At 42.1% G+C, this 21,105-nt stretch overlaps 1 protein-coding gene across 2 annotated transcripts; it reads right to left on the minus strand.

Annotated features, from left to right (window-relative positions):
- Positions 1-1,500: 1,500 nt before the first annotated feature.
- LOC122640984 (phragmoplastin DRP1E-like) lies at positions 1,501-10,352 on the minus strand. Of its 2 annotated transcripts, none has more exons than XM_043834302.1 (15): positions 10,129-10,352; positions 9,970-10,033; positions 9,774-9,881; positions 8,372-8,473; positions 6,406-6,453; positions 6,240-6,301; positions 4,807-4,897; positions 4,637-4,701; positions 3,918-4,112; positions 3,653-3,772; positions 3,494-3,564; positions 3,153-3,378; positions 2,953-3,003; positions 2,479-2,844; positions 1,501-1,786 (listed from the first exon to the last, which is right to left on the minus strand). In XM_043834302.1, the coding sequence occupies exons 1-15, from the start codon at positions 10,267-10,269 to the stop codon at positions 1,658-1,660; spliced, it is 1,839 nt and encodes a 612-aa protein (XP_043690237.1). In that variant the 5' UTR covers positions 10,270-10,352; the 3' UTR covers positions 1,501-1,657. The 2 variants fall into 2 exon arrangements, with proteins under 2 accessions (XP_043690237.1, XP_043690229.1); XM_043834294.1 differs by having other exon boundaries at positions 6,406-6,456.
- Positions 10,353-21,105: the final 10,753 nt, after the last annotated feature.

Consider the following 21,105-nt stretch of genomic DNA (forward strand, 5'->3'; position numbering starts at 1 on the left):
TGCGACGCTGCTCTTCCTCAAGGTGGTGCTACTGGTGGGTTAGGTATTGTGTTTACAAATCACAATGGCCACCCTATAAAGGCGCTTTCCATTCCCCATATTCCCCATATCGTACCCTCTGCAATTCAAGGAGAAGCCTTGGCCATTAGATCAGCTCTTAAGCATGCTCACGATTCAAGAATCATAAATCTCCTTGTTGAATAAGAGAATAAGGAGATCATCAACTACATTGAAGATCTTACTCGCAACCCCCCTCTTGAAATAGCAGCGGTCATTGATGACATTCGAGAACTGGGTTCTTCTTTTGTTTCAATATCTTCTCTTTTTGTTCCACGGGCTAAGAACTCTGTTGTTGATGCCCTAGCAAGGAAGACCCTGTCTGTCATGTATATGACAGATTGGCCAATTTCCACTCCGTGGTTCGATAACCTTTGTTCGTCCGATGCCATTGATTGTACACATGTCTTCCATCAGTAAAGCTTTTCCTTACCAAAAAAAATTGTATTTGATATTTGGACTTATTATTTTCTTTTAAGCATATCAGTTTGTAGGTTTCCACCTTGCCCCATATTTACTTGGATCCATTGTATATGACCCCTGCATCTCAGTTGTCTTTCCAGTTCTCTCTTCGTCTCCTCACTTCCATGTTCCTAGCATTCATTTTTCAATTCCATTTCTTAATCTTGCTACTCATCAATCAAAACATTCTCGTCTCTGCTACACTCAATTCATGCATGGTGGGAGAAACCCAGTGACCCTAGACCTCTTCTTTGTCAGTCTTTGGAATCACTGCATATTGGACTTTTCCTCCAATTCTCTCTCTCTCATCTCTAAATTCTTTTATCCAAAAGAAAACCTTCACTTATCGTCCATATTTTGATTCAAATCAGTTTGTTTTTACGGGCGAATGGTTGTTTGGAAGATGCTTCTAGCCCGTGTGAAGGACCTTGGCTTGTTAGATTGAATACCGGTTTCACACTTCTGCTCCCCCTACCCAAAAAAAAAAAAAAAAAAAAAAATCTGATTTGTTTGCATTGCATCTGGTCTCCAGGATGTCAATAAGTCCGAGGACAATTCAGGTATCATTTCATGTTTTTCAAACCTTTAAAGGATTGAGATGGGAGGGGATCTACCACCTATTAATTCCCATCCTGGACATTGCTAGACGGCGTCTACGGCATTCTAAACCATCCAAAAACAAAAGGACGTCTGGTACATCCATCAAGCAACCCAGAAACATTCCCGACGTGGAAGACACCATTTTTTCTGAAGAATTGGCCATAATATATCTGATCCATGCATAATAAAATGAAAAATAGATACAAATTTGTGACTGCTACTTAATATCGGCAATAGGTCTGGTGACATACTTCTCATGTAAAATCATTAGAATAAAATCATCTTATTGGGTTGATCCATGAAAATTTATGTACAATGTGTAAATATTCAGACTTTAATTCTATTCGACAAATACATCACCAGTATCCAAAAAGAAGTGAGAATACATCCCTGAAATTTACAAGTAAAAGGAATCAGAATCGAACATGCCACGAGTAAATCAAAATATCTGCAACCTGTGGTACATGAGATATAACACATGAACTGCCGCAGACTGTATAACTGAGTTTAAGGCACATATCAACATCATATATCCATATCATCGAGCCCATGACACCGAATCAACCTCATCCCTAGCTGCCTTGTACAATTCAAGTCTCTTGGCACATTGCTGCCTCTTCTCCATCAAAGCTGGGTCCTCATCCAACAATTGCAAAAGTGGCCTCCCCTGCAAATGCAATACACCAAGAAAAATTAGTGTCTATACAGAGAATAATCTCCTGCTCTAGAGAAAGGAAATTCCAGATAATTTGTCGAAAAAGTACATTATTAGGAATTAGGTCACATATCATATTTCAGTTGGTACATGGTGTTTTTGGCTTGGACAACATAGTGCAAACGATTTTTAAGCCTTATGGTCAATCTAGGAGCTCATAGCAATGGTCACCTATTCGAGAGTCTCCAAGCCCAAAAGCTCTACTGTTCCACCTATGACAGTCTAATGGATGGGCAAAAATTACTTTTGTACAGCTGACACAAAAGAACATGCATATAAGGAAGGGTAAATTGATGTAGACAATGCAACAGCTGAAGTAGCTTGACAGTCCAAATGAGACAGGTGGACTGTTAGAGGGAAGTCCAAATGATTATACCCTACATAAACCCACATTGTTGCAATTAAAGAAGTTTTAATTTATTCATTGATGAAGTAATCCCCCAGAGAATAGGTTGTCCTCTGGTACAAGGTAGAGTCTCAGGCTTCCGTTTGCCACATGAAGGAAATATAGTTGTAGTGAAACCTCTGGAGGTCCCATGAATGCTATACATCTCAACCTCATGTAAACTCTTTAAAACGATGAACAAGTGCCTGCATGTTAAGAAAAGAGAAAGACAACTCAGGGACAACAGTTTTGTAGTTACCTCCTTCCCCACTTGTGTATAGAAGTGATTCAGTAAAGACTGCTTTGCCTCCCGAACTTGACAATAAACCACTGCCTTTGGAATGGAGTTCTTCAATGTCTCAGACACCATATTAATGTATGAGGAGACATTTGATCCTATCCTCCTGAAGTGAGCCTCTGAATATCGATCCATATTTGAAGCTGCAGGGTTCCCTCCTTTCTCCATCTCTTGTGGAAGCTTCCGGAAGAAATCAACAGTCAGGTATGATGCCTCCATATCCACCAATCGTAGGGTTGTCTTCTTACTCTCATCCCGGAACCTCTCCAAGGCTTCATTTGCAGCAGTTGCTAATTCGGATTGAAGGGTTGGGAAACGCTTCAACTCCTGACAAATTAAAACTTATCAATACCTACTGCTTTGATGGGCAGAGAAGCAGTCATACAATATAAATAACTAGTAAAAATGGAAAAAATGATATTCCAGATTTCCCACCTCAGTTTCTCCTATTGACTTCCTCACAAGTTCCTTTAAGATGTAGTGGACCTACAATACAAGTTGTGTCTATACATCAACTCACATAGAAGGCAAGAAGATTACCACCACAGCCATGGCAATAGTGACATCTTTAGAATTTTTTTAATGAATAATGAAAACCTTTAGATGATTAGAGAGTAAGGAAGAAGACTACTAACAGCATCAACTGACGCTTCAGCAGGGCCTCTAAAGTATTGAAGAGATCCCTCAATGAGGCGACGATAACCCTGTTCAGGAGCAATCAAATGAGGTTGGTAACCATCTGCTTCTGAAACCACCTTCTTTACATTGTGCAGGGATAGGTATCGATCAAATGGAAGCTTTTTTAAGGCAGCAGGAAGCTGGTTGTCAAAAACTCCATATACCCGATCACCTCCAGGTCGCCTGTAAGACGATCAAACTTCAGAATAATACAGATTCACACTTCCATTAAGTATAAAAAGACTAGCAGTAGATGATGAAGCTTGGAATATTTTGGGTATAAGTATTTAGTCATTACCCTCCGTCTAGATGCTCCTTGAATATACGATCAAATGCTCGGCAGAGTCCTAAGATAGCATATAACTGAGCCTGAAAATGGAAAAACAGACTCTAGTCATGAACTTAAATGAAATTATACTGCACTTAAGAATGATCAGAAGAGATACTAACTCCTTACCCCTGCATCAATAGCAATAGGCCTACCAAGATGATCCATCTCCGACTCAAGTTCATCAATGGTTTTGTTTATCAATGATATAATGCTTGGTATACGTGCCCTTATTACAGATTCCAAGTCCTGAAACCATAATAACTAATCAACTGACCATCCATTCTCAAAATATATAAATAAATAAAATTCAAATGACCCTATATAAAATGCTGACCCATTCTTTTAAACCACTTTGGTTTCAAATGCAAATGAAATAAGACAACATAATTACCATTGAGAGAAGCTTGGCAAGATATTCAGAACCCATTTTACTGGTCAAGTGTCCATAGTCTGGACTTGAGGCAAAATATTCACGCTCCCTACGCCTTGAAGCAATCATGTCAACATTTTTATTAATGTCAGCTTGTGAACGGTTCACAACTCCAACCCAAGGATGTTGCAACCGATAAGCTCTTCCCTCAAGAACCTTGAAAAAATTGAAGAATTACGAACATTTGGAAATTAATCTTATGAGACCAGCAACATTCTGCAATTAGGAAACACTAAACACATAAAGGGTCATTTACAAAGAAAAAATAAGAGTGGAGGATAGGGAAAACAACAACGCCGGAAGTAAAAATTTAAAATCCTCAATTGCTTATTAGTAGCAGTTCAATTTAACAAGATAAAACAGCATAAGCACTTATTCTTAGGAATTAACAACACAGCAGAATAACGATAGCAAAAGAAAAACGTAAAGAAATCACACACAACAATTTTACGTGGTTCACCCAAGATGGGCTAGTTCCATGGCTGAGCGATAACCAAGAGCTTCCATTATTCTGATGAAAGAATTAGAAATCCCTCAAACATACCTCCTTATGAGATCACACCCTACATATAGTGTTTTAAGACGCATTACAATATAGAGAACCCTAATTCCCAATGCTGGAGAAAAGTGAACAGTACTTCCTGAATTAAACTGAGATTAGGCTTCACCAATAAACTTACATCCAATGCATTTGTTCCCTTGTCCATCAAATCTAGCTTTGTCAACACCCCAAAAGTTCTCTCACCTAATCATGTCACATAAAAGAGTATAGTTACAGACTGTGCACCAAGGGTGGGTGCTATCATGTGCACAACAATTCCGTTGTCCAGTGAGAAACAGGAGAAAATACCTGTCGGGTCAACTTCTCTAGAAAGTTTAATTGCATCAGATGTTGCTATATCTTGATTTGCTGGAGAGATTGCAAGGATGATGCTGTTAGGCTGCAAAAGAGATCCAACCTAGCAATTAGGGAGAGCATAAGAATTAAAATTGAAAGATGGAAACACATCTCAGTAGTCCTGTGAATCAAGATTTTAAATCTTAGTTCTGGAATCCGTTGTATTCAGCTGCATTTGAGAGGAGAATACTAAATTTTGTTGGAACATTCAAAATATATATGACTTCCTCAAAGTAAAAACATAACGCTAAACCTTCAGAACTACTTGAGATCAATTGAAATCTCAGGTAAATAAAAAAAAAAAAAGAGAAAAAAACTTTGATAGATTTCTGCTGGGCACATGAATTTAAAATTTTGCCTGCCGAAGTCTGACATTTTTGAATTTTTTTTTCCTGGACCATATATCAATTTAAAATGCATTCAGATATCATGCAAAAAAGTAAGTCAATAGAAGAAAAAAAAACAAACCAAGATCCAATGAATTACTTTTTACAACCTATCTGTGTTGGTTTCAGTAAAAAAATACTTTCAGTGCCATCTGCAACCTGCCTTATATTTCACTCTATTGGAAATTATAGGAAACCACTCATTATATCTTTGATGATAACTGGATAAATTAGGGAAAATGATAGGAAAACTTAAAAGACTGGATAAATTAGGAAGATGAAAGGAAAAATTAAAAGACTGGATAAATTAGGAAGATGATAAGACAACTTAATAATCTTCTATTATTTGGTTCTCATTCTACAAAATTTTATCGAACATGTACATTTTATTTACGACCGAGTGCAAAGCTTGATCTCTGACAACTTATTAGGATACTTTAATGACTCAAATATGTTGAATCTCAAAATTGACATCCCTCTCATGGAAAATCAAGCTATTACCTTTACCACTTCTTTTGATGGGGGAAAAAAAAACCCTATGACCAAAGGAATTAGATTATGATGACATTCAAATAGCTCCTCATGGCACATTTAAAATGCCTTCTGGAGGCACCTGACAGATATTGCTATAAATTTCATAAGGTAGACATAATTCCCCAATTTAATTATTTATATTTTTTTTGGAAAGGTGGGGTGGTGGTGGTGGGGTTGAGGATTAACATTGAATGGGGCGACCAGACTAGTATGATCCTACCAATTCTTCATTCCTTCACTTGTAATAACAGCTGATCATGTATAACAAGATTGACATGAAACCTTGAAATAAACCCCTTCTTCGAGTTTCAATGAAAAGAGAGAGAGTGAGTGAAGATGTGTGTGATAGAATAGGCCCACAGAAGGAGGGTTATGTTTCCCACTTCCTGAAGGAGGTAGAAGAAACATATGACTCAAAGTGGAAGGCTGCAAGAATACTCGGAATTGAGAATATTACTCCATTACCTTCTCAACATAAGAGCGAACCATGTTTTCAATGTCTTGAACAATACTATCCGGCTGTCCTTCTGCCAAGAGAAAAATTCTTCAAGTAAGTTGCACATTTTAAAGACAAGCTATCATGGAATCCAATAGAAGGAATTAATAATATATATATAGAACAAAAACATACCTATGGCAACCTTTGTCAAACCAGGTAAATCTATCAGTGTTAGGTTAACAACTGCCACATGAATTCAACCATAAAAGTTGCATCAGATTGAAATAATTAACATTAACAAGGGATCAAACAAGGATAAATGATGAAAAGACACTATGCTATTGTATGATTATAAAGACGAGCCAGTAACAGTTGGCAATGGCATGATGGAATAGGGAAGGGGGAAAATGCAATTTATGTACTTAAATGGTGCAAATATTAACCTCCCCAATTCAAGAACAACCATTATTTACTAGTAGTCATACGAGAGAGTCATGAAATCTAGTTGATATCTCCCCAAGATTGACCTAGACAAACTGCTACATGGAACTTCAACAATCCTATAGCATCAAATAATAAAATACCATTGACAGTCCCAAAAATGTTGAAGGACTCCCACTGAGAGTGCCTATATCCATGTCTCAGAAGATTACAATTGATAGACCACGGTTCATGTAAAATGGTGACATCCAATTGCTTTGAGATGCAAAGATTGATCAAATCCTCCTTTGAGGTGAGCATAGGTTTCTAATCATTAACAATAATAACTTCATCAGGGAAAAAGAGTTGCTTCTTTCCTTTCTCAAGCTCTCTTGTCTCCTATAGCCTTGAGGTATAAATGTATAATTGGTATTAACTTATGGTTTCCTAAGCTATATATGTCTGTATGTATTCATCCTTTCTGGACCACCAAGGCCTTACTATCAATTGTTGATAAAAAATTGAAAGACTAATTTTAAAAACCTTTAAAAGATACACCAGCATATAAGCTAAAACCATATTTTGTCAAGCACCAGGAACAATCCTAAATTTAGGATTTTCCAACGCCATTCCCCTATTGATGCTGCTGGCAGAAGAGGACACACCTTGGTGTTTATATTCTCCTGTTTTTGTGTGTGTGTGTGTGGGCTTTTTTGGGTCATAAACAATGGTAATTCGGTTTAATAAATATAGCAGAGAAAACCTAGAAAGGAGATGAGCCAAAGTACATGAACTATAATCCCCATCAAAACATCACCTTCTGCAAAGCATAAGGTATCTATTACAACTTGTAGATGGATTACCTACCGCTGGTCCACCATAAAGATGGGCAAGGTTGGACTCTTACTCAGGTTGTCTCATTGGATAGCTCAGTTCACTTATAGGGCTCATAGATCCAGCTCACATCTAGTAACTCTGAATAAGGTCCTGAACTTACATTGAGTTTTCAAAATTTTAACCCAAACAGCCATCATAAAGCAACCACAATACTTCCATCCAAACCTAGAACACCACCAATCTTTACCATTTAGAAAATCCTAGTTTCCTCATCATTATGGCCTAAACTTTAATTTTAAATTATTTTTTCAACCTAAGAACCCCAAATTCTCAGTTTCAAAGTCCAACTTCCTCTATCATATACCAAAAGCCCCTGCAAAGGTAGGATTTCTTAACCCAAACCTTCATTTCTAACAAGAAAAAAAAAAGCCCCCATAGCTGTCCTACTTAAGATATAATGGAGGTTTGCTCCTTTAGAAATATATAATTAGTGACCTTCATCCTTTTGTTTTAGTGGGAACAGGGGATGGGGCTTTAGGTAGCTCAAGAAATTTTATCAAATGTGGTTACAACCCTTCCACACTGCAGGAGACTAAAGTATACAAAACAGTAAAATCCAGTCCATATAAAGGCAATAAAGAGTTAATCCTTACTGATGACCATCAAAGAGCATGCCCTACAATGAATAGGCACCATACGACTCACAAATTACTGCATCATAAATTGTGTATCCTAACCTCATTCAATGAAACTCAAGCAGCATAACATCAACAAAAAACAAACAAGAAAATCAATATAACTGTGTGCAGAGAGGAGAACAAGATAGGTTCCAAGATTTCCAATAATATTAGTTCATATTACATAAAAAAAAAAATAAAAGCAAGGTTTAGCATGTACATACCATTTGGGGAATAGATACTGAGATGGATAGGAATAGGAGAAATCTGCTTTGTCCTTCCAGTGATCCTATTAGTTTCTTCCTCAATTTCTCTGCGTACTGCATCTGCATTGGCAAATTAGATAGTCAAGCGACCAATCAACTTCTGCAAAAGAGAAGCAAAATAAGCAAAATCTGCAGTACATTGGATTTCAAAGTTTCAGCAAGTAATCCGGCCATTGATTCAGTCCAGTTAAAGACAAATCAAAAGAGGACACAGAAAATAACTGGTTAACTGAATGGTTCAAAACTATAAGTATGCATGGATTACAACCTCAAACTAGAAAAACTTCTAGTACAATACTATATCTTCTGCAATCTACATGACTGAAACAAAGTTTCCATAATTCATATAAAACAAATGAAAAGAACCACTTAAAAAGTCAGAAATGCAAAAGCAATGCCTCAACCTCAATATTTAATCCAGGTATTCTTTCAACATGGCTACAGAAGGGAATCAGACAGGTGAATAAAGAACATCCAACTAACGCAACACTAGTAAGTGCTGCACCAGACTGCCCGCAGATGCTTTTACCATAGTCATAACTTATAATAGGATATCATGGAACAAAACTAAAAGGTCAAAATCGGAAATTGTACGTCCTGGGTATCCGATATTACAAAAATAGCATATCCTAAAATAGAGAACAGTTGCAATTTACAATTCAATCACTAGTAATAATTTATTGGGAAAATAGATTCGGATGACACATGATTTTTTTATTTTTTTTTTATTTTCTCTTTCCTGCTCTAAAAATCAGATCGGGCTCCTCTCCTGTGAGCGGATCCAGATCCTCTACGGCGCAGCTGCCTGTCCTGCCTGTGCTGCATAGACACAGGGCCGCGTGCAAAGAGCACCTTACCCCCACTCGGGCAAGGCGCTCGAGCAGGGCTAAGGCAGTCTTTGCTTGAGGCCCTGTGTCTAAGCAGCATAGGCAGGACGGGAAGCAGCGCCGTAGAGGATCCAAATTCCCTATGAGCCTAGAGCCCAGCGCCCAGCGGGTGCCCAGGTGAGGCATCAAATGAATGGGCTGCTAGGCATGTACCGAGATGCATGCAAGGCCCAGGCAGGGACACATCCCCATGGAAACAAAAAGGACAAGTTGTTGCCACTCACATGTACGTTAATGTGCACGTACGTGCAGATGATCTATTCTCCACGCGTGCCCAGCAGCCCAGCCGTTAGCCTCACTGGGCACCCGGTGGGCGCTGGGCTAGCAGGAGAGGAGCCGAATCCCTGAAACAGTCTTTTGTTTGTAAATTGGCTAAAAAAATAATTCCCAGCTAAATAATCAAGCTGCTCATCGAATCGAGAAGGAAATGTTTCATCTTTAATAACAAAAACAGAAGAAGATATCTTCAGTACCGAAGTCTGTGAATCTAGTCTTTGGCAAATGAAGAAACTCAGCATACTCAGGTTGCCCCTCATCTGTCTTGTGCAGTTGCAAGACCAATGGTCGTCTGGTCACGATTCCTAAAAACACCATAAAACCACCAAATAAGCCACCAAAATCAATAACAACAACAGTCAACCAAGTCAACACAAGGTTCAGAATCCTAACCAGACCCCCGAGGAAGAAAATCACGCCCAACTATGCTCTCCAGGACTGAAGATTTCCCAGAACTCTGCAACCAAAACAAAATCAGAATCAGAACTAAAACATACAAACAAGAACAAAGATGAAAACAGAAAGAAAGCGAACTCAATCGAGATATCAAACCTGTCCTCCAACAACGGCGACGGAAGGAAGAGCTTCCCACAGCGATGAAAACGTGTTGTCATCGCCGCCGTAGTCACCGAGTACAGTACAAGCCCTCTGGATTCTGTTAACGAGACCGATCAAGCTCTCCATGGTCGTCATCTTGGAAACTCTAATCTTAGTTTTCGGGTAACAAAACCTGTAATCTGATCGAACTGAATTCCACGGAAGAGCGCGAGAGCAACCGAGAAAGAAAGTTAGAAGGAGAGAGAGAGAGGGAACTTGAAAAGGAAGCTACTTGGAACTTGGAAGGGTTGGCTACCGTGTTTAATCTTTTTTTTTTTTTTTTTAATTTTGATTTCAACTTCTTACCCAATTGTTTGGATTTTGGAAGATGTCGGTTTGCTAAAGTACGCCACGTAAGCACTTCTCCAAATCTCTCTCTCATGGTCATTGGACGAGGATCAATAGGAGATCAACACGCATTGAACTTCAAAAGCTCAAAGTTGAAAAATCGGAAACTCTAAAATAAGGTCCCGTTTGGGCCATGCAGCAGTATACTGCCTTTTAGGAAAATGGAGTTTCCTACATCAAAAACGACATTTCACTTACTTGGTACCAAAGCATTTGTAAATGACTATTTAGCATTCAACGCGGCAGGATCATCTGACCCCACTAGAAGCTTCAGGTGAAGTCAATTTTGATAAAAAGGGTTTTGACTTGTAGAGTTTATCTCTCATTTTTTACCACAAAAAAAAGAGTTTTTCCCTCATTTCACACCGTTTTGAGAAATTCTGGGTTAGATTAGCTATATTTGTTGGATCTAAGTTGGCTTGGGATCTTAATGATGCTCGAGAATGAGATTTTGTTTATACGGACAGCATAATCCAGATGGATCATTACCGTATGCATGGGTTGATTATGAACAGGGTTTTAGGTTTCGGAATCAGACCGAGATTAGTATTAGACTATTAGTATTGGTAACCATCCCATATCGGATGGTTTTACCCTCAAAGATATTGATATATGCGAATAAGTTTCACCAATACTAGCGCGACGCGTGGTAGGGTCACAACTGCGTGGAGCGGCTCCGACCTACCAGGTTTCACACGCACGGTACCTGACCAACCCGGAATGGAAAATATAGTTATAAAAGGATACTGTCCCCAAGTGGAAGGTAACACCTATCCAAGTCCTAATAAATCGCAGCCAGTTAGCACTGCAATCCTACAAGGAAACCATATCCCTCGTTGCGCAACAATATGGAAACTCCTAATATGAATGGACTCCTACCAACCAGGGAAGCACTTTCCCAAAGGGACTCTGCAACAAGAGCTCCTACCATGAATAGAAGACTCACTATACGGGACTTTCCATCAACGCCTCCACCTACGGTTCACACTATATATACTCAGGTATAGTTCACAACGATCATCTTGAATTCTAGTAACTTATATGCTGCTATTAGAGACCTAACTTAGGCATTAGAGAGTCCCCCATCAAAGAAGACTAGCTCTCCCTTGCGTATATGACTCCCTTTTACAGGTTTAACCCAAGAGGTATCCATCAACGATTTCTGGACACAACAGATTGGTGTCATCTATGGGAACAACCAATCCATTCTAACCCACTTGAATTATTTACCAAGGGTTGGAACACGGATAGTCCCCTCACTTCCGCATCAGAGAAGCTCTCCTCTCTGGAAACTTTACGTCAGAGAAACTCGCCCCCTCCTGAGACTTCTCGGCGTGCAGTAGACAAAGGCCCTTACCACCGTACGAGATCCACCCGAGGGTGGCCTCGTCAGCAGAATCCACCTCAGGAACCAGTGGCCAACCTCGCAAAACCAGAAGCTATCAATCAGTTTGCAGCCATTTGCCAGAACAAAGAGCAGTTGCCTCCACCATCACCCATACCAGCCGTGTAGCCTTAGAATTTCGATCCAAATGCGCCGGCGACAAATGCCCAGATCCATGACCTGCAACTTTAGGTGGTACAGACTAATGCCACAAGCTAGCCATGCAGGCCTCAGTTCCACCACCGTCTGCGCTACAGCCACGAGTACCCCCACCGCAAGCCAAGCGCACCATCAGAAGGACAGAAAGCCACGCTGGATCATCCCTGCCTCGGCGCCATGGGTCAATAGCAGGGTTGGTGGTGGGAACGGGAGACCTACATACGCAAGCATGGAGCAAGTCACACAGGAGTCTCAGGTCGACACCGGCCCACTCAGAAGTAGGAAGGTCCTTGTCATCGGGCCAACGTAACGAATGCTTACCAATGGAAATCATCCTAGCGCGACATGTGAATGGAGGCACGGGCCATTCACAGCAGGGCCCATGCCAAGCAGGCGATCGGGTTGGACGATCTATTGGACGGGGATTACTACCTGGATTGAACGAGGATCATGTTCGACGATTCACCGAGCGGGAAGTATCACCCGATCGACTAGTAGAAGGAGATTTAGATCGGAGGCTACGATAGATTGATGAGAGGCCCAAGAGCCTTGACAAGCGGTTGTGGGCCAAGGGGCATTCCATGCCCCGTCAACACTTGTTCTTGGTAGAAATTATGAACGCTCCGCTACTCCCATGATTCACTCTGCCTAGCTTCGAGCTATATGCTGGGAAGACTGACCCTAATGACTACATCAATTGCTTCAATGCAGTTATGACAATCTATGGGGGCTCGGATGTCATTTCGTTCTGAGCATTCCCAGGATCATTAAAAGGAGCTGTCACTGCCTAGTTCTCAAGGATAAAGTCGGGCTCCATCAGGAGTTTTGTGGAGCGAGGAAAGGCTTTTGTCATGCATTTCCAGAGCAACATCAAGCAAAAGAAGATTGCAGCTAACCTCCTGACGGTGAGGAAAAAGGGAAACAAGTCGATTCGTGATTATGTTACCCGATTTACCCAAGAGTCGCTAGACATCAAGGACTTGGATGATACGATGGCTTATAATGCCCTATATAGTAGCATCACCAACGAGGAGCTCATCAAATCCTTGGCCTTGGAGCCCACCAGAAACATGGCTAAACTAATGGAGCAATGCCACCAGTTCGCGAACATGAGGGATATACTAAAAGCTTGGAAGGTAGTTGAGCCCAAAGGTCAAGAAAAGAAAAGGTTATCACACTACAAGGATGACCGACCCTTGATGGCCACTCAGGGCTTGAAGTCTATATGGTATTCGTTTAGTTCGACTGCCCAAGCTACAAGCCGACTAGATATATTGGGCTTATGAAGTACCCTCTTCATAGGCTGATCGGTCAGAACCGTTGATGGATCCCTCCTGGGTTAAACCTGTAAAAGGGAGTTAGATACGCAAAGGAGAGTCGGTCTTCTCCAGCGGGGACTCTAAGTTAGGTTTCTAATAGCAACAGATAAGTTACTAGAATTCAAGATGATCATTGTGATCTATACCTGAGTGTACATATAGCGTGGACCATATATAGAGGCGGTGATGGAGAGTCCCATATAGTGAGTCTTCTATTTATGGTAGGAGATCTTGTTGCAGAGTCCCCTTGGGAAAGTTCTTCCCTAGTTGGTAGGAGTCCATTCATATTCGGAGTTTCCATATTGCCACACAACGAGGGATATGGTTTCCTTGTAGGATTGCAGTGCTAACTAGATTCGTTATATTAGGACTTGGATAGGTGTTACCTTCCATATGGGGATGGTATCCTTTTATAACTGTATTTTTCATTCCAGGTTGGTCAGGTACCGTGCGAATGAAACCCGGTGGATCGGAGCCACTCCATGTAATTGTGGCCCTACCATGCGTTGCGCTAGTATTGGTGAGCCTTATTTAGATATATCATAAGCCCCTTACTCCTACAGAGCCGTTAGGTTTTGCTGGAGTAGAACATTGTTCGGTATATGCTCATTCCATGCCAATTGGTGGCCAGCCTTTTACTGTAGAACAAGTGATGGGTATCCTACTCTTTGTCGGGCGGCTCGGTCACGACATTCTCGATTGATCGATGAACAACCCTACAGCCCCCCATAATGGGCCAAACAGTTATATGCTTCGTGCTCTTGATCGATGATTGGTGGTCACGCGCTTTTCACTAAGTGCCACTTCATGATCCTTCGCTTGGGGTTCCCTACTCTCAACTGACTAGTATTAGGAGTCAATCTTATTCATGCGAGTCTCGTGCCATGCAAGGGATACCTGTACCATCAAGGTTTTGTAGTTTGTCAGACCAGGTGGTTGGGCTTGAGTGGATCTGTCACTTCTGTGCCTTCTAAATAGACGCCTGCGTGTTGTATGAGCAAATAGAGTTGCAGTACGTCACTCCATACGCCGCTTGGTAGCTAGGGGAGGTGAAAAGACGTCTTTTTGATTTCAAATTCATGTCTCTTCGTGCATAGGCGCGACTTTTGGGGAGCATTTATTGCCCCTTATGATAGGATGGGGGTTTCTTTTAAAACCCCTTCCTCTCCTTATTCTTCATCTTCTTCCTCTCCCCGTTCCTGCGCTTTGTAGGTGTGTGTTCTTTTGCAAGCTTAGTATTCTGGGGTTCTTGTGCTCTCTTCCCTGAGTTTTGTCTCTGCTACTTTAGTGCTTCAGTGTCCATGAGCTTCTTGAAACCAGTAAGGCACTTTCTGTTATTCTTACATTCTCATTTTCCATTTTTGTTTTTCCACTGTCTTTGATGGCGTTTTTTAGCCAAGACAAGGTGACTGAGGTAGAGGCTATTGTTGCTACCCTTAGGAGTATACCCTTCTGGGGGGATGATTGATCCTCCCACCTCCTCTGGGTTTGCCGGTACTTCTGCATTGGCGGCTCCTGTGGATGAGTTGCTACATCTTGTGAGCATCCCTGACCTCGCCGTGCCCGAGACCGCTCGGGGTATTAGACTCGCCTTCGTTGGCCAGCACGCAACGTTGGCTAGGAGGCTCGGACTTGTCACGACACGGTGACCTCTAACGAGCTAGTTGCCCTTAGGGCTAGGTTCCATATTCTAGTCTCCATTATCCTTAGGGCCCCTGGTAAGGATGACTTTGTGTGTGATCTGCTCGAGGAGGAGCGCTGCCTCTATGAGGAGTATTTTGTCGAGGACACCAATTCCCGATCAAGAAGTTCCTAGGCAAAGTTTTTAATCACTTCAGAATCGCCCCTCCTTAACTCGTTCACAGTTTCATGCGGAATATTATAGGTTTTCTTGCCCTCCTGACCAACATTGACCACATGATCTCCTTCAACCTCTTCTTGTATCTTTTTCACTTGAGCTCTCTCTATGGTTCTCAATGCTGGTATTGCCTAAACCAGCGCTCGGGGATTAAGTACGTCACTGGACACCCTTCTTCCATTAAGGGATGGAAGAATCGATTCTTCTTTCGTTATGGGGCCGAAGGCTTGCTGCTTGGAAATGTCTGGTATGAGCCAAATACTAAGTTGGTGAATGTTAGGCCCAAGCCGAGCCAAGAAGGCAAAGTAACCATGGAGAAGCTTAAGGAATTGCCCTTCTCCTTGGACGTCGGGGATTCGGCCAACGAGGTATTTCTCGCTCGGCATGATCTTAGACCTGGTGAGTCTTTTCCTATAGTTCTAAAACTGATCTTGGTTTTGGGATTTTTTCTAACTGATTTATTTCTTTGAAGTGCCACTCAATAGTAGTATGCTTCAGGCTGCATTCGCCCGGTACTACACACAAGATGCATCCAGGGGCAAAGAAGGTATGGGCACCACTAAGCATCTACCGAAAGATAAATGCCTTAAGAAAAAGAGGAGGGTTACTGAGAGTTCTCCTTCCACTTGTTCGGCAGAGCCAACGACTAATAAACTAGGTAACGTTGGGGAGGACATTGTGGTGGTGGATGACAACGAACTTCCTAGTCAGCTCCCTTTAAATCTTGTTGGTCGAGAAGCTGACCCAATAGATGGGGTGCCCTCAGCATGGATGAGGTTGGACTTTCTGACCTTCAGGTGGACTTGGCTGGTCATCAGTTCGATGCTCGATCAAAAGAAGAGCTATCGATCACCGAGGGAGACAAGGTATTTCCCATTGTTATCCCCCAATGGAACCTAACCACCTATTGCTCCATATTTCAAGGCACTTAAGTGGTAAACACCTAGGTCCGTGAGGGCAGGCTTCCCTGGAACAAGACTATGCTTCAAGGAAAACTTAGCTCTCAACTAATGGAGAAGGGAAGGGTCTCCCTCGCTAGGGTAAGTCACGTGATCCCTAGCCTTTCCTTTCAATGTTTGAAGTCATAGATTGTGAATCTTCTTTTTTCTTTTTCTTTTTTTTAGTTTTCCTGCAACAAATGTTCTACATGGTGGAGGCGTATGACCGAGTCAATTGCTTCTCCAAGGAGGTCGGGAAGAAGGATACCCCTCTGAGGGATATCAGAGATGATCTCCAAGTCATCACCACTGAGTGGGATAGAGCAATGACTACTCTTGAGTAGGCCCAGAGAAACGAGAAGGTCCTTTAAAGCCCAGGTAAATGAGGCCATGCAACAACATAATAGTGTCAAGGCAAGATAGGACAATCAGGTGAAGATCCTTAGGGGTCGTATCCACTCACTCAAAGGTGACCTGGAGTTCACCCAGACTCGGTTCAATGGGAGTGAGGAGGCCAAGGCTTTTGCTGAGCAATGTGTGGCCGAGCTTGAGGCCAAGTTGAAGGAGGCTAAAGAGCAACAGTCTATGTCAGTGGCCTGGGTAGTGGAGGAGTATAAGAAGTCTCCCACCTTTGACATGGATATGGCTATTCTCAACTTGGACGCCTACATCCTAGATGCCCGAGGCCCCCACGACCATGTCAGGAAGGCCTCCCCTGACTTTGACTTCTCTGGGTTTCCTGCTGCCAGTACCAAGAGTTTGACGAAGAAATAGGCTAAGCCTCCCACTCCCTTTAAGGGTCAGATTGATCCTCACTCGCCCACGTGCCGAGATAGTAGTGAGGAGAGAGAGGGAGAGATTGAGCGAAATGGGGGAGAGAGACTAAGAGGGTCAAGAAATGACACTTTTTTTATTCTCCCCCCTTTTTTTTCTATGTATAAGGACCTCGAATGAAATAAACTCATCTTTTGCATCAGCTTTTTGTGTCTGGGTCACCAATATTGAGTAGTATTCTTCTTTGATCTTGATTTTCATTGTAGGTACGCACTGATCCTACCGCACGGATATAGGAGCTGGAGGCTCAACTTGATGATTGTCAAACACGACTTTATCCTTCGGTGGCCTACACTAGTTCTTTAAAGGAGAAGCAGGATTCAATGGAGTGTGACTACTAGATGATTCTGAGTACCGTATAAAGGAGCTCACAAAGCAACTGGAGTTTGCACGTGAGAAAAATGAGACTATCCAACATTGGGTTGAGAAGGAGAAGAAAGTGGCTGTCGAGTGAGCCATTAGGCAATTTCAAACTTCTTCCGCTCACAGGTGATTTGATACCTAGAACTATGCGATGGGCACGTGGTCTATCTATAATGTGATGAGGGCTAGGATGTCTGACTTTGACTAGATCGACATCCCTCTTCCTTTACCTTATTTTCACGAAGAGCAGCTCCCCAGGCGATCTCTTGGACTTCTGCCTTCTCAGTTTTTTTTTGTTTTGTTTTGGATCAGTTCATTTCTTTACTTGCTTGGTAGTAATTTCCTTCTTATGTTGCTTCTTATGTATGCGTTGTAACTTCTGGGATGTAGCTTGGCAGCAACGTCCTTTTTATGCTACTTCCTATGTATGTGTTATAACTTCTAGAATGTATTTGCCTCTAGCTAGTGAAATCTCTGTTTTTTTTTCTATATGTTGTCTTTTGCTTCCTTCCCTTATTCATGTTCTTGTGTCGTCCGCAATTGGTTATTCATTTGGTGCCTTTAAAGAGAGGTCTTTCGTGCTAACCATTCTGAGTCGATCTCTAAGGTGCCTCACTTATAGGCCTTCTGATGCCAAACCAAGAGTCGGTCTTTTAGTGCCTTACTTAGAGGCCTTTTGTGCGATAATTTTCGGTCAGTCTTTTGTTGCCTCACGAATGAGGTCTTTTGATGCCACCCCGTATATTGATCTTTTAGTGCCTCACTTAAAGGTATTTTGTGTCAACTATTGCCAGTCGGTCTTTTGTTGCCTCACAGATGAGGTCTTTTGATGCCAACCCATAGGTCAGTCTTTTGGTGCCTCACTTAGAGGTCTTTTGTGCCGACTGTTACCGATTGGTCTTTGTTGCCTCACGAATGAGGTCTTTTTATGCTGACCGTTTCCAGTCGGTCTTTTGTTACCTCACTCTGAGGTCTTTTTGTGCCGACCGTTGTCAGTCGGTCTTTTATGGGCTAACAGACTTTATACCACGAACTTCAATCGATTGTATTTATTTCTGCAAAGGCTACAAAAGCAAAACAAAAATTGTATTTATATCATATCATATTTTGGCTATGGTGTTTTAATCGGAGAAGGATATGTTTAGGGATGCGGATGAAGAGAATGATACGAGTCAGGGTTATGGTGGGGGTGCTGCCCCTGCAGATGCCCCTACAGATGCTGCTACTTAGGGTGCTCAGATTCCTCCATCCTTTAAGGGGGTAGGGAAGTCCTTTGTGGAGGCAATGGGGAAAGCATCTCTTCTGGATGTGGCGGAGCTTACAGCCCTGATTTATAAGGGAGGGATGACTCATGTGAAGATCCCTTAAGGAACTTATGAAGCCCAGGTTCAGAGGTTTAAGATAGCGTTGATTGGCTGGCTGAACTTGCAGCAGGTTTCTCTCCCTTAATTGAGAAATCTATCAAGGATTCGTGGAACCTTAAGGGCTCGTTGAGTTGATCCCGATTGGGAAAGACTTCATTATCTTTCATTTTTTTCTAGAGTCGGACATGACTATGATTTGGCGGCGAAGTCCAATTAGGGTAGGGAGTCAGATCGTTCGTTTCCAACAATGGTGCCTAGATTTCAATGTTAACAAAATTCATCATGCTCATAAGCTTGTCTAGGTTAGGTTCCTTGATCTCCCTTTTGAATATTGGCACCCTGATATTCTTTTATCTTTGGCGAAGGCTTTGGGGTCGCCTGTTGCTCTTGATAAGAGGACTAGGAAGGGAACAACTGGCCAATTTGCAAGGGTGTTGGTGGATCTTGATCTCTCGGTGGCCTATCTTAATGAGATCATGGTGGAGAGGCAACACCTTGGTTCAACTGTTCGCTTTTGGTTTAAACAACCAGTGGTGTATGAGGACAACTTGGTGCATTGCGGGTTCTGTAGAAGGGTTGGACATGCATTCAATAATTGTAAAGTTCACCTTGATCTGGAAGCCAAGAAAGAAAGGAAGGTTATGACACCATTGTTGAGTGTTGGTGTAGCAGGGAGCGATAGTGTTGTGTCGAGGCCTCACTCTTCGCACTCTGGAGGGGTGAGGTCTCAAGAGGTCATTGGGTGTCCCTTCTATTGAGCTGGCGGCTAGGTTGGCTGGTGTTACTCTTGCTGGGGAAGGTGGCACCTCTGTGAGTGGTGGTGACTTGGTCATGGGTGGTGGTGCTCAAGCCGTGGGTGGAGGTGTTTCAAATTCAGAAGGGTCTTCTCTTGGTTGATTTCCTACGGATTATCAGCGTGTAGATAATTTTGGTTTGGAAAGAAGTTTGGGTCTGGGTGTGCTAAGAGAGAGATTTCAAGAATCGGATGAGGTGGAGGAGCAATCTAATATTCTGGGAAATCTTTCTCAGATTGACGATTTAAATTTAAATGTTTTGGGCTATGGCAGGTCGAACCATGGTATTTTTCGTGGAGTGGGTCGCACCGGTGTGCTGGTGGGTCGTGGGTGCACATCCATTTACCATGGTGGTTTTTCAAGAGGCTTGGCGGTGGGTGGTCTAGGTGGGAGTAGACAGGTGGGACGTTTCCCTCCCTCTTCTGACCATGTCGCAGTGGAAGTTCCAATGGTAGGGGTAATCTGGAGGTAGTGCTCCTAGTTGGTGAGACGCAGGTTGTTGATGCCATTGCTGATTCCTCTTTTAGCAATGGCAGGTTGGTGATTCACTCTTCGGATATGCCTCATATGTCCGAGGTTGCGGAAATTGACAAGGAGGCTATGGTGGTTGAGAAGGAGAACACGCAGGTGCGTCAAAAGCATCGTAAAAATAAGAAGATCCAAGAAGGGGAGCCAGGTGTTCGAAAGCAATCTGACCGCTTAGCTTCAAAATCTACCAATTGTCAATGAAGGTTCTTTGTCGGAACATCAGGGGGGTAAAAGAGAAGGCTGGTCATTTGGCATTGTCGTCCTCTCTTTTAGTGAATCATAGTCTGGATGTGGTTTGTTTGGCAGAGCAGAAAGTAGAGGTGCGCTGCTTTCCATCTCTTTTTTTCAATAAATTAGGATATGCTGCCGACTTGATTTCCAATTCTCATTCGGATATGGTTCCAAGCTTGTGGGTGGTCTGGAAGCTTAGTCTGAATAAGCCAGCTGTAGTCTCTTTCTCAGACCAACAAATCTCATTTTCTATTGTTTGGAATAGGATGTTATCTTTTGTGTTGGTGGTGCATGCCAATTGCTTTAGAGTGAACTGTAGGAATTTATGGGTGGAGTTGACTGCTATTAATGTAGTCATAGAACCTTAGCTTGTGGGAGGGGATTTTTAATGCTACCCTCTTATCTAATGAGAAAAGAGGCCATGGTGCTTTTTTGATGGAATTAGCTTTGGAGTTTGGAACTATGATTGACTCGTGCTCTCTTATTGCGATTGGTTCTTCTGGAAATAAATTTACTTGGTCCAATAACCGGAAAAGGGGTAGGGTGGAAGCCGTTTTGGATCGTAGCTTGTGCCTCGGACCAACAAATCTCATTTTCTATTGTTTGGAATGGGATGTTATCTTTTGTGTTGGTGGTGCATCCCAATTGCTTTAGAGTGAACTGTAGGAATTTATGGGTGGAGTTGACTGCTATTAATGTAGTCATAGAACCTTGGCTTGTGGGAGGGGATTTTTAATGCTACTCTCTTATCTAATGAGAAAAGAGGCCATGGTGCTTTTTTGATGGAATTAGCCTTGGAGTTTGGAACTATG

Source organism: Telopea speciosissima, chromosome 1 (assembly GCF_018873765.1).
Source record: "Telopea speciosissima isolate NSW1024214 ecotype Mountain lineage chromosome 1, Tspe_v1, whole genome shotgun sequence".
Taxonomy (NCBI): domain Eukaryota; kingdom Viridiplantae; phylum Streptophyta; class Magnoliopsida; order Proteales; family Proteaceae; genus Telopea; species Telopea speciosissima.